Here is an 18,453-nt window from a genome sequence, read left to right as displayed (position 1 = left end):
GCTCACTCGGTGTAATCCGGCGGTTTCTGTCTTTCGTCAGCCATTGCTAAGCAAGACTCACAGAAAAATGGGCTTTAAACTGCAGAAGTACAAGAAAATGTTATTGAAAGTCAGAGTCCCAGAGGAGAAGCATCCTGACCTGCAAAAGCTGACTTGGTAGTCCTGGTGGCATACCATAGTAAGGATGCTTCAGGCAAATAGCAATAGACTAACCCCTTTTCAAAGAGCGGAGGCAAAGCCTGGGAGAATGGACCTCGTAGAACTACACAAGACTAGCATTATACCGCAATCAACTAGGAAAAGGTGTGTTTAAAAATGGCGTAGACTCAGTGAAAGTTCCAGCGGTACCAAGCTTTATTAATTACTATAACATCTTAAAAAAATTTATGACTTTGCTTTTATTTATTTATTCACGCATGTGCAGAATTTTTGAAACCCGGAACTCATAAACCAAAACCAGATGGACGGTCTCAACACCCAAGCAAGACAATTTTAGTTTTATATTATGATAGAAGAACCTTCACTAGAGTATGCAAATATCAGAAAGTTTCATCAAATGTCCTGCTTGCTTGGCAAGCAGAGTAAATCGAACGTGGTTACTTGAAGAGGAACTTGTCAGGTCAATTCACGAAATTCATATAAAAAAAAATGAACAGATTTGGAAAGTTGAAATTGCAAAAAGAAATCCAGGAAATGCTGAACACGAACAAACCTGCAAAACATGCCAGGTGGTCCATTTTGTGGTCAATTCTGCCTGATTTATATTCGGCCAAATACTTGAAGCCGCCTGGCGACGTCTGCAACAATTTGCTTTCAATATTCTGAAATAAAAAGGGAATTACCATCAATGACAAATAGAAGCATACGAAAAGGATAAACAAATAAACAAATACATTAATTCGTACACAGATATATTAATTTATACACAAAAAAATATATTAATTTATACACAAATAAACAAACATTAATTTACACAGAAATAAACAAACATTAATTTATACAGAAATAAATATGTCAGGGATGCGAGTTCTGTGATAGAAGCGTTGATTGAATTTTAATAAAATAAAATACGTACAAGATACGTTTGAAAGTCAAATCACAACGCAATATTACGAAAATAAACAAATATTTATTTGAAATTTATAATTGATATATTTTGGAGTCAAACTCCTTCCTCAGAATTTTGCACATTCTTTTTTTTTTTCTTGCAATGGTATTAAGTTGGAGAAAAGAAAAATCATTTAGTAAAAGTTCGTGTGTTGTCCCTCAGTGGTGGTATTTTGAAATGCCGGAATGATGCGTTGCCAACTTAACAACATGGCAAGAAAGCAAAAAAAAAAAAAAAAAATGTACAAAATTCTGAGGAAGGAGTTAGACTCCAAAATATATAAATCATAAATTTCAAGCAAATTTATTTATTTTCATAATATTGTGCTGTGATTTGGCTTTCAAACGTATCTTATACATATTTTATTTTATACAAATAAATATATTAATTCATAAAAAAATGTATTAATTCATACACAAATAAGCAAATATACACAAAGGACGAAATAAGAAACTATAACAAGATCATAAAAGGATGAGGAAAGATGAAAGTAAAAATTTAAATAAACGAAACTTGATAGAAGGGAATGAACTTTGGATGCTTAAGCACATGGTATGCATGGCTCAATATGAAGAAAAGCTATCAGCATCTTGCTAGTCTACCAGAGTTTCCCAACATTTATCCCCTTAAAATATAAATAAAAATATTCGTAAAAGAATTCTTGCATCTCAATTGATAATTGTTGTCTGAGGAATTTGGATTTCAAAAGAACTCGCAGAAATTTATACTGTAATGGACCTCTACTTGTTATTGGGCACTATTTATAAACATCATAGTTTCATTTCGGAAAACAACAGCAATTATATATATATATATATATATATATATATATATATATATATATATATATATATATTTAGACAAATGTTATTGAATAGCACGGAATTATTCTGTTTTACAATTTTCCTTTTTATCTTCTCCAATCTCCGAATAGTCCTTTTTGTGTTCTTCTCAAAATTGTATATGTTGGATCCATAATCGCGAGCGCTTTCAACAGAAGTACTTCTATCATCCTCAGGCATATTGTAGATATAAATGTAGAAATTGTTTTTTTAATTTACTTATATATACATTTTTCCTAGTCACGTGGTAATTTGTTACAAGTTAGGTGGGCAGACTTTTTTTTTTTGTTTTTTTTTACATATATTAAACACATTTATATATACAAACACAAATATACATTTTCAAACATTTATCCCAAACATTTAAAAACGTTCCGGCTGCACTCATAATTAATATTATTTATTTGAGGCTTCTTTGTTTTAATGTACAATGCTTCGAGTATTCTTAGCCTATTTACATTTCTCTCACTCTGCAATACTCTTGTATTTTCTACCATAATTCTTCGAAATTCCGAATGGTGGTAGCCATGTCCCTTCAAATGTTGTGATATGGAGCTAGAGTTAGAGAGTTGGAGAGTCAATCTTCGCGACAATGTGTTAGTTGTTGAACCAACGTAGCTACTAATAGAAATAGGGTACGATTATGCATATCTTAAATATAAAATAATACTTATACATTGTGAAATTTACTTTATGTATGAAAACCAAAGAGGGGAGATATAACATATGAGAAATATTTGGAATCAAGTCTCTCCTTGCTGGTATTTCAGATCATTTGAAACGATAGAAGCAAGTTCTAATCTCCCCTCCGTCAAGGCCAGAGGTTTTGGGGAAATATTAGATATTTTGTAATTCATATGCAAAACTAGGAAAACAAATGACTAGGAATGAAACATTTTATGGCTGTAAAAAAATGCCAAAAATATGCTCTGGTTGATGGATCATCTCCATAATGTGTGACCTTAAGAGCAAATATTGCATGGCGCATTCCACAATTCAGGTCATTACCTTTCCAACGAGCCTTCATTTGTCAAATTCTGATCAATAGTCGTTGAGATTTCGAACTTCTAAAATTACCCCCAAAATGTGGTATTTCTATAAATTAAAATTTTATTCATAAAAATATACTTTTTCAAAATAAAATTATATTATTTGAACAAGGAATACAATTCTAAGTAATTTCCTTAATCCATGGATTTTTGATGTAGGCTCATCTCCTACTCGTTCTCACATTGAATACCAAAATGCTCACATCTTTGGTTGCATGGGACGAAACTACATGAAAATTTTCAGGCTTTTTAAAGATTATAATACTGTTCCATGGTTAAAAATTTATGACAATCGGTAAAAAACGTACCTATATTTTCAAACCAATAAAATATGCCCAAATTTGCCTACATTTATATATAGTGTCCTGGCAAGCAACTTCAGTATTGTTGCTTCGGTTGTCTCCACTTTATATATATATATATATATATATATATATATATATATATATATATATTTCTTGGAAGGTCTTTAACCGTGAGAACTATATAAAAAAAATTATTTTTAATCATTAGTTGGAAAATTTTGTCAGTCAGTCATTTAATCTTCTGCAGTCACTGAACAAACCTGCTTTCTTAAACCGTCTTAAGTTTTCAGGGACCAGTTGTTTACTATGAAACACTGTTTCGGGCATTTAAAAACAAAACAGTATATTAAATCATGGCTCCCCAGCAGTGCTGATCAAACACCACATCCCATAAATAAAAGGACAAAAATTGTTCCAGATAATGGATCCAGTTTGTTTTTTTTTGTTTTTTGCTCCAACCTATTCGTGTTATCAAAACATTTTTTTTCCTTATTTGCGTCATTTGTCCTTGTCTCCAAAAAAAAAAAAAAAAAAAAAAAAAAAAAGTAATTACATTTTATCTTTTGCAAATCTACTGCATTTATATAATTTTTTCGATGAATCCACTATATATATATACTTATCACTAGGGCTATGACAAGAGAATATTCTCTTCATTATTTTGACTCTCGAGTATATACCAGTTAATATCTTATGCTTTTAGATCGTGATGTGGTTCTCAATTAATTAACTGTGTTTGATATATACTCGAGAGTCAAAACAATGATAAAAATATTCTTTTGTCATAGCCCTAACCCTATCAACCCCTTCGTTGTTATAAATATATATAAAAATCATATATATATATATATATATATATATATATATATATATATATATATATATATATATCAGGCTTTTTTCTGATAAATGAAAATAAATTGGCATATGGCAGTGACCATTCTCTACATTAAGTCTACTAAAAAAAAAATTGTGATCGAAGACAGCATGTGTTCATTTTATCGGATTATTATTAGACTGGTCTAGTATTCAGGAGAGATGGAGAAAAATGATAGCTTCCTCTGGTCATCTTCAAGTTTATTTGAGCCATCCATAGCTATAAAATTCTGATTTTCATAAACGCTGCTTTCAAAAACACCTTGTTTTCAAGTCAACAAAAGAAAGCCTTCTGATAAAATAGTACATGGTCAGTTCCAATTCACTACAGTAATTATAAGAGAATGCCACCCCCCTCACACACACACACACACACACACACTATTTCTTTCAAAGAAGAATAAATGGCACTGGCAGTCTAGAAGGAATTCCTGCAGATCAATTTCAGTCCCAAAATTGACATGATGCTGTCACATTAGCAAAAGAGAGGGAAGAAAAATATTTTATTTTTTTTAATGGCCAAGTCACAAACTACTTCAAAGTACCAATCATATGCCACAGGGGAGAGGATATTCAAGTCAAGTAATAGTGTTCTAGGACAATAAAAATACAAAGGAACCACTCCGCTAACTCCCTCCTTCATTGCAATTCATACACCACCCCCCCACATACACACAGACCTCCACTGAGTCTTTGCTTCGATTTTGTTCTCCTGCGGTTACATAGTTGCTCGCAAAGTTCTAAAACAGAGAACACGACAAATCTATCTATTTCCGTCTGGCGCCAATTGTGCCTGCAAAGAATGGTTAGGTGCCAATTCCTGGAAATGAATAAGACATCAACTGGACAGGTTATCTGTCAAATTTAGCCGTGCAACTAATGATGGTGGAATATGTTAGGGTTAACCCGGATAAACAAGAACACTGAAACATGTTCACATGGAACTTCTTTCTATTAGGTGGACAGGAAAGTTCTTGCGGAATTTTTAATTTTGATATCAAATGATGAATTTCCAAATAAGTTTTCGTTACAATACTTTTACTTTATATATCATTTTAAAGAGAGTTTTTCGCTCTATCTAATCGTTTAAATTACAAACGTTTTAAAACAATTATGTTTTCTTTTCAGAACGCTGGATACAAGATGGACAAAAGCAAATTCGCACAATTTTCTTATTTCGTTTCAAGCTAGGCCAAAAAGCTGCTGAAACAGGTTGCGATATCAACAAAGCATTTGGTCCAGGAACCACTACTGAATGCATAGCACAATGGTGGTTTAAGAAATTTCGTGGCGGTGACAAGAGTCTTGAAGATGATGAGCATAGTGGTTGGCCATCGGATGTTGGCAACGATCAATTGAGAGCCTTAGTCAAAGCCAATCCACACACAACTGTTTGATAACTTTTGACGTAACATATACAATGATTTCTAATCACTTTAGAGAGATTGGAAAGATAAAAACAAAAAAACTTGGTGCCTCACGAATTGGACAACAATCAAAAGAAACACCGTTATGAAGTATCATCTTCCCTTCTTTTATGCAACAAGAATGACCCGTTTCTTTACCAAGTTATAATGAAAAGTGGGTTCTTTACGATTACTGGCGATGCTCAGCTCAGTGGTTAGATGCCAACAAAGCTCCATGAGACTTCTCAAAGCCAGAGTTGCATCAAAAGAAGGTCATGCTGACTGTTTGATGATCTGTGACTAGTCTCATCCATTACAGTTTTTTTTAAATGCAGGCGAAACCATTACGGCGCTAAAGTACTGTCAACAAATGGATGAAATGCATCAGAAACTTTGACAAGTACACCCAGCCTTAGTCAATAGACAAGGCCCAATTTTCCTTCATGACAATGCCCGACTGCACATTGCTTAATCAATCCTGCAAAAATTGAATGAATTGAACTCTGCCTCATCCACCATATTCTCCAGACTTCTCACCTACCGACTACCACTTTTTCAAGCATCTCAATAATTTTCTGTATGAAAAATGCTTAAAAAACCTAAGCAATATCAAAAGCGCCATCAGCAACTTCATAGCCACCAGAACGGAAGATTTTTACGTTACTGATATTGTGGCACAATGGTTAGCCCCTTTTTAAGGGAGCTGGGGGCTTCTACATTAATAAAGCTTGTGTTTAACTTGACCTGCACTTATGTGGAGGCAAACACACATACACACATTTCAGTGCAGAGACATTTTTCTTAAAGGTTAAAATTGTCGGTACTCGAAGATTAGCATATGTTTATGATTTCAGTGCATAATAAAAATTAAAACTATGTTGACATTATAATTTGAAAAACAAAGCATTGTGTGGAACGCATCGTTCTCTCTCTCTCTCTCTCTCTCTCTCTCTCTCTAGTTCTTTCATTCATTCCCCTTCTCTCTCTTTCAAGGAAGAAAGAGAGAATTGAAATAGGATTGTATTGTAAAAACAGTTGAGGCCTGCACCCTATACGCGATGGGTCAACTAAATATGCTCCTGATTGTTAAATCTTAAATAAATTATATATATTTTTATAAAAATGCATTTGTTCACTATTTTTATATAAGTATTCGATTTCAGCACACCATTAATGCCGACGATGGGGAAATGCCTGCAATGACCACACAAGATGCAACCCATGCCAGACAGTTATAGCCGACGATATATCGACCCGTTTTCGTTGAGGTTTCCAATATGTGTCAATCCTTTAGATATCATTGGATATCGTTTATTCCCTGGGAAGCTGGTTGCATGCCCAAGACATTCCTCAACCAAGTAACCCTCCCGGGAAAGCGATAGTACATTTGTTTTGCGTTGATTCTGATGGTGCTGATTTTGATGAGCTGAGATATGTTCATCTGAATTTAAAAGTTAAAAACCGCCAGAACTTTCTTGTCAACCTGATATCTTAAAAACGTGACACAGGTAGATACTACAGAGTTTCCATTATTTCAATTATCATTTGTTTGTTAAACCCCATTTCTTTTTTTAATCCAAGCATTAAAATATAGCTGACTGAATATTTGCAATTACGTTTCTGAATTTTTTAGATGACAGTTTGGATTATTCTGTTCTTATCTTGAGTGTTATTTTCCCAAAGTTTCGATCAACGTAACTTCGCACCTTGTCGAACTCAGGCACAGGGTGTGACAGATAAAGTATTCGGTAAAATTCAGTTGTAAGTTACACTCTTCTGAAGGTTGAAGGTCTGATCCTAAATGCAAGCGACACTCAAAATACAATTTCAAATTACTTAGGACTTCTATCCACTCATAGCCGACAGAACGAGAGCATGCTATCCTGACACATTAAATAAAGGCTTCCGTTTGAAATTCTGTGCAGATTCCAGATTTTGACAACAACATTCTCGGAAGTTAAACTGGCTGAAACTTTGTGAAAATAGCGCTTACGACGAGAACAATAGTCTAAAGAATCCACATAGTATTTGACTTCCTTACTTTTTCATTGTTAAGAGGTCAAACGTTTATATATATATATATATATATATATATATATATATATATATATATATATATATATACATTGTGTATTTAGGCAGCATGTTTTCATTCGGACAAGTATTGTTGAATAGCACGGAGTGTTTTTGCTTAATAAGCAGTTTTTGTAATTTTTCAAATTGTCGTTTGAAAAATTACAAAAAAGCTTACTAAGCAAAAACACTCAATGCTATTCAACAATACTTGTCTGAATATATATATATAGTCATCCACAGATAGACTGCTTCGCTGTATCATAGCTCTTCAGTGTGACTAAACTAGCAACTACCTCAAGCCAGGATGTAAACGTGACAGTCGGCGCTTCTAACCGTGAGGCTATTTGGTTGCTGCTAAGATGGATATGTGAAATTCCAATGATCAAACATTGTCTAAATGTGTACGTATGTATGTATGTATTAGTGTTGGGACGATTTAACAGAATCAGAAAAATCAGAGCATTTTCAGAATGGTATAAGAACCAGCAAAAACCATATGCCTATTTTCTGATGCCAAAACGATTCTTTTGTCTTTGTATTTGATTTTGTTTAAAGCAAAATCTTCCATTGCTAGTAATAAAGATAAAATAAATATTTTTGGATTTTAAAATACCAGTAAAACGAAAATTATTGATAGATCACCCCCACACGTATATTTTTTACGTTTAGGAAAATATCTGCACATTTAACTTGTGTTTTTACGGTAATCGGAGGATAGTCTACTGTTGCTACATCTGGGCAGCAGCTGCTAGAAATCCGTTATCCTTTTCTTTTTTTTTTTTTTTTATTACATTTTCATCCCAAACAAGGCACATTGCCACTTTGTTGTAGGAGGCTACTATCAGGGTCATAAGCATCAGGGGTACTGTGTAGGGAGTTGGCAGCAAGATGTCAGTTCATGTTATATTTAAACTTCTGCATGTCAGTACAGTTGGGGAAGCAGAGACCCGGAAGGGAATTCCAAAGTCTAGCAGTTCTAGGGAAGAAACTACTGGAGTAGAAGGCTCTCTTACAGCTAGGGATCTCTACTGTGAAGGGATGGGGTTTAGCTGCTTGCAGGGTTTGTCGGAGGTATTTACATCGAGGGGGCACAAGTGCTTGCAGTTTGTCAGAGCATTCACCGTTAAAGTACTCATAGAACAGGCAGAGGGATGCAACATTTCGTCGATGGGACAGAAGCTAAAGTTTAGATGACAGTTCAGGACCTATCAGATTGATGACTCTCTTTTGAACCTTGTCTAGGAGCGAGAGACTAGTAGCAGATGCACTAGCCCAAATATGATAACAATACTCCATACATGGGCGAATGGTGGCCTTATAGAGGTATAGGATACTTTCGGGCATTAGTAGCTTTCGAGCATTGTAGAGAGAACCTACCTTTTTCGCAGCGGTCCTGGCAATACTCTCAACGTAATTGTTCCAACTCATGCTTCCCGTGAACGTTAGGCCAAGGAGTTTAATAGATGTACTTTCAGAAGAGTTCAAAATAGACTTTGTAGCCTAGTAGGGTGTTATATCGTGGGATGCATTAGATTCATATGATGCAAAATATCTTACTGCAGGGAGTCCAGTTGTTATATCGGGGGATGTTGCAACTCATAAGGAAAGAACATAACACTTATGAACAAATAAGGAAACGTTTATTATGAAAACACACACACACACGTAACTTCAATTCAAAACATAATAGATGAAAGTTAGTATGGTAACATGAACGAACGGGGATGATGTTCATCTTGCCATTTCAAAGTCACTCTGTTTTCCGTCCACTTTGTCCACTTCCGGTCGTTGATCTCGCGAGAAGTCGTGAGAATTTAAAGTTTAGGACTACGGACAAAGGGAGGCGACTTTGCCCAAAGAAGTAAAGAGTTACTCCCCTTTGCAGTATATTTTTTGTTTCATCCCAACATAAGGGGTGCCTTTTTATCTTCCCTGCAACCTCTTTCCCACAGAAGAAACGTTGCGAGCCTATCTCTGCTATATCGTAATTTTTATGACAAGCGCTCATCTAAGCTCCAATTTATGTCCCTCTCTTTCCAAACTTTTATGGAAAACACTCGTCTAACTGAAACCACTATCAATAATTTCCCCCACTCTTTATCTATGCCTAAACCTAAACGTGGATTCCATGAACAAAGCTTCTTTCATAGAATCTCACACATGTGGAACTCTCTTCCGTTTGCCTGCTTTCCAGCTGACTACAACATGGTCATCTTCAAGTCCAACATAAACAAGTTCTTGATGCGCCGTCCCCTTAAGTAATATAATTTACCAAATTTTCACTACTAACGATTCCTACGATATTGTCCCATTGACTATCATGCTCTCCTAAACACTTATCCTCGAGTAGCCTCCAGGCCTTGATTAGTGGCGACTCCTTTGTAAAAAAAAAAAATTCAGCATAATTCTCCAACTCTCGTGCTGTATGGTCTTGTCTAATCACTTATTTTCAAGTTTTTCTTGTCCAATCAACCTTCCTGCGAGTCAAGATATTCATGGTTATGCGACAGTTTATCCTAGAGGATAACCATACCAGCATCACCTATTCGTTCTTAAGTCTCTATGTTGGGGAAATATAGGGCTCCATATAAGCTCAAATTCTGATAAATATTTCATCCTGTACTTCAGAAAAGTGCCCTATTAATTGCTCGTATTTTTGAGCAGCATTTCTGAATTCCTTCTCGGCAAGTTCTTTGCCATCGTGGTGCTTAATCTAAGCTGGAAACTTTTTCCAAAAATGCATAAACAAAAGAACAAAATTTAAGAATTGGAAAAATTGTTTCTTTCATATTTCTTTCACTTAAAAATTAGGCTGCTCCAATACACAACTGTAGTATATCACTAGGCTCAATGTCACTTAACTCTGGTGTTCTAATGAGAGCTAGTATATCAATGTGATTATGTCGTATATATCAATCTTTTAAAAAAACATGTGTGAAAGGTGATAACATACATACAAACACGAAATTCTTATATTGTTGTTGTATTCGCTCGAATTCAGCGTTTAATAGTTCTTAAATTTCCTTAATTCCTGTAGCAATTGTTTGGTGACCCTGAGGAAGATGCTCAGCAACTGGAGCAAACGGTGGCTTCGTGGCTGGATTCGAATCTCAAAACCGGCAGGCATTGTTACCTACACTGATGATTGCATAAGTATGAAACACTAGTGTTTTTGTAGGCATAAATGAATAATTATTATTTAATCATAATTATTAAGCTCCTTTAAAAATAGTGAAGAATGAGCACTGTCTGAGATAGAGGCTCAGCAAATGGTGCAAAAGGTAGCTTCGTGGCTGGGTTCGAATCTCATGACCGGCAGGAATTGTTACAATACATCGATGATTGTGTAAGCATAAAACATTAGTGTTTGTAGATATAAATCATTAATTATTATTTAATTATATATATATATATATATATATATATATATATAATTTACTATAATAATTATTAAATACCTACAGACAACACTACCGTTTCATCGTTTTGGGAATCATCAGTGCAGGATGTCACGATTAACACCAGTGGATAGATCCGAACCTGGCTTCCTTAGTAAGGACCTAATCCATTCGGTTACCGTTAACAGTGAGAAATGCTGTTGAATTTAAACATTTATTTTTTTTAAATGCTTTTTAACATCTGTCAGAGTGATCTGATCATTATATAATGATTTGCGCATGAGCTAAATCGACTGACTTTAAATCAACTAAAAGTGCTCAACGATAAGAAACGAGTTTCTTAAAAGGACTGACATATAATTAAACATTTTAATTTGAGAAAAAAAATTCTTATTTTCGTTCTTATTGATCTGATGATATAATTAAGTTCTATGTAACTTTTATTCCTCATCTTTTTATTTAATTTATGAATTGTTCCTTTTAAATGTGTAGAGCTTCTACTATCTTGATAGGCTTGTTTTATTAAAGATAATACCTTTTTAGATTTATGTATTATTATTAGGTTAGTGCAAAAATAATGTTTTTTGATATGAAGTTGAACGTCAAAAAATGTATTATTTTTACACCAACCTATTATTACTAACAATATAGAATCAAAGAAACTTGTTTTCAGTAATACAAGAAAAATGTTTTATAGCAGAAATGTTGCACTTAATAGAATCTTAATAATTTTAAATCTCTGTCAATCGTCCAGGCGTCCTTGCTTGCTTGAATCTTGTATATAAAGTCGTAATCTTGTCTGTTTGTCTGGTCACAATTTAATTCATATGTACAAAAGCTACACTGTTTCCCAAATTTTTATATTCAAAACGGGCTTCTATACACTTTTATTCTAACATGATTTGCATATATACTGTTTATTCAAAAGAAATCTGTGTTACAGAGAGAGAGAGAGAGAGAGAGAGAGAGAGAGAGAGAGAGAGGTGAGTAAACACGGAGTGTAGACACGTTTACCAGAACCGAAGTTCAGCTGACCAGATTACGTATATGTGACGTGGTCAGGTTGGCTAGATCGGTGAGATTTGATTTGGGCTTTGAAGAAGACGGACGGTTTTTCCGTTGTCTCCCCCTCTTAACTGGGGAGGGGGGAGACGAACGCTGACGTGTGTAGAAGAAGAACCCCCACACAGGCCGATCTCACTTCCACCTTCTGCAGGACCTCTGGGGAAAGTGAAATAAAAACTATAAAACCCATTCATCGTCTTGGAGTGATAAATCTTCGTCAAACAGGTATCAAAACTCCCTCCAGGATGAGAAATTTCCAGATGGTCCAACATCGAAGAAGCAGAGGTAGGTTCTGGAAATACATGTCACACACACGATTCCTTTTATGATACAAACACGCAACCCTTTATATTAGAGACAATCATACGCACACGGAATTTTTTATGTTATACACCAAATATAAATGGTGCCCCTAGGATAACTTCGATGATAAATATATAACATCTGCACTCAATAAATACCGTCATTTGCATATTATATTAAAGAAAATGTTAATTGTTTTTTTGTTATAGAATTTTTTTAATTGTTCTATTTAGAAATATCATTTATTTTCAATTTAATTTATATTGAATTTATTTTCAAAATTTAACAGCTGACAACAATTGCATTTAAAACCGGAAGTAAGCTTGTTTATTTAAGCTATGAGAGTTATTTCCCCTTTAAGCTATAACAGTTACGTCGCGTTTCATTTTTATAAACCAAGACGGACGTGTTTTATGCTTCCCTAAAAATCCAACATTTGGTCACTTTTTCCTAACAAATTAGGATATTGGGTGTTTCTTCAATAGCATGTGACTACTCCCTCCGCACAGGCATATGTTTCGACCGAGCAACACCGGGTATATACAGCTAGTTATCAAATGAAATCAAAATAGAATTAATAATAGTAATGGTTATGACCCAGCGGGTTACGATTCTGTTTAATATAAGGATGAGTTCTGCATTTTCCCCAAGTAAATCCAAAATAAGTAACACTTCGTTGAATTTTAGAATAGGTATATTTACCGGTCATAATTGAGGAAAGAGATATTGGAAAATCTCATCGATTCATAACTCAAACCTAATTTTATTTAGTGGTCTAAAATGATTGGTTCTTTGGGGAAACGTTAACAAACCAATCAGTGTCCTTTCTCTCTGATTGCCTCGTTTTTACTGTATCCTTCAATGCAAGATTGATAGGCTTCATGGCAACCTGTGTGGAGGCTCACTATAAATATTCAATGTTTTCAATGGGCCTCTTCCCCGCCCACTTCTCTCCTCTCACCCTACTCTAGACACTAGAAACAGATATAGCTGAAGATATACAAACTATTTTCATAACAAGCGGTCCGCTTGTTAAATCTTAACCATAAAAAGCTCAATAAAATTCCTTTCTTGAATATGAACAAAATTTAATTCATCTCTATAAGTGGTTCTTTCAGCCAGCCCGTCTGTCTTTTGGTTTTGTCATGCTTAAGGTTAAAATTACATTCTTTAGTTTGCCATGCTACCGTTTGAAATATAATTTTCCCTTGTCTGTCAAGCTAAAATATTGAATAACATTTTCAATGGTTTGTTCACTGGTTTGTCATGCTTATGTTGTAAATAGCATTTTCATTGGTCTGTATGCTTACGCTTGAAATGGCATTTTCTGTCATACTTAAGTTTGAAATAGCATTTTTATTGGTTTGCTATGCTCATGATTGAAATAGTATTTTAATTGGTTTGTCATGCTTACGTTTGAAATGGTAATTCTATTGGTCTGTTATACTTGTGTTTGAAATGACATTTTCATTGTTCTGTCATGCTTAGGTTGAAAATAGCTTTTCACTGGTTTATCACACTTAATTTTGAAATATGTGGCATTTTAATTTGTCTGTTATGGTTATGTTTTAAATAACATTTTCACTGGTCTGTCATGCTTACGTTTGAAACGTCATTTTCATTAGTTTGTTATACTTACTTTTCAAGTAATATTTTCATTGATCTGTCATGATTCTGTTTGAAATATTTTCATTGGTCTGTCATGCTTGTTCGAAATATTTTCATTAGTTTGTCATGTTTATGTTTGAAATAATATTTTCTTTGTCTGTCATGCTTGTTTGAAATAATATTTTCTTTGGTCTGTCATGTTTATGTTTGAAATAATATTTTCATTAGACTGTCATGTTTGTTTGAAATATTTTCATTAGTCTGTCATTTTTATGTTTGAAATAATATTTTCATGGCCTGTTATGCTTGTTTGAAATCCTATTTTCTTTGGTCTGTCATGCTTATGTTTGAAATAATATTTTCATTAATTTGTCATACTTGTTTGAAATATGTTAATTGGTCTGCCATGTTTATGTTTAAAATAATATTTTCATGATCTGCCATGCTTCTGTCATGTTTGTTTGAAATAATATTTTCATTGGTCTATCATGTTTGTTTGAAATGATATTTTCATTGGTCTGCCATACATTTCAAATAGCCTTATTATTGTAAAATGTCGAGATTGTCAAAGCATATCTTAAGAATATCAGTTCCTCTTATTTTATTACAGATCTTTCAATTATTTTTATTATTCCCTTGGAATATCTGTTTCAAAATTAAATTTGAATAGATTAAATAATTAAATAAATGAAAAAGAATGCGATTCTCTTTCTCTCCGTGCTCTAAATAGTCATTTCATATAAAAACTATTTTCAAAACTGCGCATTCATTACATTAAAGAACGCAATACACTTCTGTTATTTTTGTTTTGGAATATGAACAACCAAAATGGCTGTTACTTAAAATATATTTTCCTGTTTTTACTCACGTTTCATACAAGCATAAAATTTAATACATTTTTTTTCTTTTAAACACGGATCATTATTTCTTTTTATTTCGATGGAATTCCTGTTTTAAAATTAAATTTGAGCAGATTAAAATATTAGAATTCAAATTTGAATAAATAATAAAAAAAAGAATGTTATTACAAAAATGAACAAGAAAATGAAAAAAAAAAAAAGAAAGTATTTTATGCTTATCATGATCAATTCCTCAGAGATTCTCAAAATAAAGCAAAGATATTCCGGAGATAATGGGGAAATAATCGGATGATTATCAAGGAAATTGTTAGGCTTTCTGATTTCTAGTTTGGTACACAATAACAGAGATCTATATAATTTTATGTCAAAAGAGTTTCCATTTATGTCATAACTATCGTTTAATTTCCAAGGATATTACACATTTCCGGTTTTCTTAAACAGCATAGGAATAAAAAAACAAAATTTAATTACTTATACAAAGTGTACAAAATAAAACACTATTAAAAGCTCTGATTTTTTTAGATGGAGGCTGATTGTGTATATCACTTGTATTATCAGACTATTATTCTCATCTGTTATTTGTGCAACGTTCTAGTTGGGGGGGTGTATTTTTATTTATTTCTTTTAAATTCAACATTGAATTATCTATCTAATGCCACAATGTTCGACCACCCCATAATAAATATGCTATAATGGAACTTTGATCAAATTGAAAAAGTCTGGTTATTTTTAACTCGTTTAAAAAGCTGGTTAAGAAGTAATACCTTTAGGGTTATGTATTAACTTTGGCTAGAAGTAATGCATACTTTAGAAGAAAATAAATGAAATAAATAAATAAATAAAAATACAAAAAAGACGCGTGTTTTTGAGTTCAGATAATATGCAAATATAATTTGGGAAATGTTCAATTTCATAGGAGACTTTTTTTTTTCGTTTTAAATATAAGAAAAAAGTATTGGTTAATAATAGTATTTTTGACAAAAAAAACATTTAGGAGAAAGATAAGAAAACAAGACAAATATTCAGGATTAAAGTCAAACCTGTAATCAGGAAAAGTTGGAAAAGAAAAGTTACTGGCTCTGTAGAATGTGCAGTGATTGGTCATCCTTGCCAGTTTTTTTTTAATAGAGATTTTCAAGTCTTTTCCATTTTTTTTTTTTTTAATTATTTTGGGTCCATACCGATTTGATATTAAAGATCTGAATTTTTTAGATGTGGGCTGATTGTTTGTATTACTTCTATTGATCCGACTATTGTTCTCATCTTGAGTGTTATGTAACGTTTTGATAGGATTGCTCTTTGACTGTCTTCAGGTATGTTGGTCCTTGTATGGAAAAGAGAAGAGGAAAAATGTTACTGGCTACATAGATATTTTCATATTCTGTGAGTTGGTCTCTATTTTATGGTTATTGTTTCGAATTTGTGAAAGACTTCATTGACAAAGGGTGTTAGATAATTAACATTGTTAAAAGTCAATTAGTTATCGATCTATCTCTCTATCTACTTATTTATCTATCTATTCAATGATATTCTTAAAATAGTTTATATTGGGTGCTATTTATTGTCTATAGAATAAAGTGTAGCAATGGGTTTTAGCTGAGGATGTTTACATAAATTAGCTAGGTTAAATAAACAAAATAACCTTGGCCAGGCGTACGTGGAAAAATCGCATGTTGAGATACATGTGCTTTTCGAATGATGATGTAACAGAACTGAGGTCAAGAGGTCGGGAAGTTTAGTCAGTTGAAGATTTTGAGTTTGGTCACGGGAGTGAACAGACGTACTTCAAGCCAGGAAACGAAGCTGTGAAGACCAAGCATGTTGAGACAAAATGCAGACTCTTTGTGAAAACCATTTAAGACAACTGAAATAAATTTATATTGTAAAAATATAAAGTGTTGTTCTGTGGTTTCACAAAAGAAGGAAGAACAGCAGTCTCAATTGGTTATGGTGTTGGTCATTTCATGTTTTATTACGGGGCCCAGCAGTGAAGACAGAAGAACACTTGAAGAAAGAAAGGTATAAAGCATATATTATTCTTTTTATAAAAAAATGGTACCTTCATGTAAATATGAATTGTAATATATACCCATGTGATAACTCTCTGATACAACATGACTCAGTTTACACGTCGATATCATATCCTCTGGCTAAACAAACATACATAAAATTTATACGCTTATCTGGTGCCAATCCACCTCTCTATATAGCAAGGGGAGGCAACTCTAATAAAGACCGACAGAGAATTATCTCGCTTTTCTTGCCGACCGAAATGTTGCACAAAGTACACTTAAGATGAGAACTGATACAAGTAATACAATCAGTATATTTAGAAAAACAATGAATCAGTTTATGCAATAAGAAAAACTTCTGCAATATAAATCAATTAATGGGAAGTTTGGTTTGGTTTGGTTTGGTTTATGGCATATCAACTACTTAGCAGTTATTCAACATCGAATAAACTTGCTAAATATAATTGTATATGGAGGACAATTTTTTTTATATTCTTTGAAAACACTGTCCTCAGAAAACAATAATCCTAGAAAGAAATTTCACAGAGAGTACCATTGACGCGTTCCCAGCGCTCTCCAGCCAAAAACAGACGCAAAACAACTTGTAGAAAAATAAATGTCTTTATTTCTGTTCCAAAATGTTGCGACTACTAAAACGAATTGTTTGCGTGTAGCAACGAGAAACTTAGCGACGATGTCGAATAGATAGGGCGGCGGTTGATGGTGGACAATCGAGCGGTGTCCCAACACTTGGGCGCATGTCTGTTTTCTCTCCTTCTGCCTCTGACAAGCTACCTGCTTTGTTTATATCAGTCTTGAGTTCCCCGATGCACCTGCGATGTTAACGGCTTTAACCTGTGACCCCATCAACGTGTACATCCAGCCTCCGCTACCATTGACAATCCAACACATGCAGATGTTTCCGCACAATGCACTGTGCGACACCATTACACAATCTGCCACATAACCCATAGAGATATGAGGCACCTTCAATAAGTTTCCAGACAGACATTTAAAATTGTCGTAGACTCTTGAAAATTCAGTATGTTATTGCTATACATCTTATGAGATGACTGACCAATTTTTACAATTTCAAATTCAAACGAATACACCGTACTAAAGTCTGATTATCACAGCTGGTGAATTTCAAAAAAGCATTCTGGACATGAGGACACTTTCAAAGAAGGATATGCAATAAAATTCTGTTTTAAACTTGGACAAAAATGCAACAGAAATGTATGGAATGCTTCAGACTGCTTTTGGATTATCAAGCATCAGTTTTTGAGTGGCATAAGAGATTTAAGGTGGATAGAGAGTCTGTAAGGGATGATGAGAGGTGTGAGAGGAGTAAGGACGTCAGAACACCAGAGTTGATTGGCCAAATAAAGAATTTCATCAGAAGGACCATCCTGTGTCTATAGAGATAATAAGTGCACAGTCTGATGTTAATGTATGAAATAGACACAGAATTATTCACAAGAAACTGAAGATGCAGAAGATTTGCATGAAGTTTGTCCCAAGGGGGCTCAGAGAAGATCAGACTAT

General features: G+C 33.7%; 1 protein-coding gene across 1 annotated transcript in view; it reads right to left on the bottom strand.

The window, feature by feature from the left end:
- Positions 1-18,453, bottom strand: part of LOC145263077 (mannosyl-oligosaccharide alpha-1,2-mannosidase IA-like) — a 241,408-nt gene that overhangs the window by 15,919 nt on the left and 207,036 nt on the right. Inside the window, exon 7 of the mRNA XM_080119946.1 lies at positions 713-821. Within this exon, the coding sequence (XP_079976072.1) occupies positions 713-821 (109 nt within the window). The remainder of the gene's footprint in view (positions 1-712; positions 822-18,453) is intronic.

Source organism: Euprymna scolopes, chromosome 38, assembly GCF_053919585.1.
Source record: "Euprymna scolopes isolate OS-2025 chromosome 38, ASM5391958v1, whole genome shotgun sequence".
Lineage (NCBI taxonomy): Eukaryota > Metazoa > Mollusca > Cephalopoda > Sepiida > Sepiolidae > Euprymna > Euprymna scolopes.
This window is presented reverse-complemented; position numbering and strand designations above follow the sequence as displayed.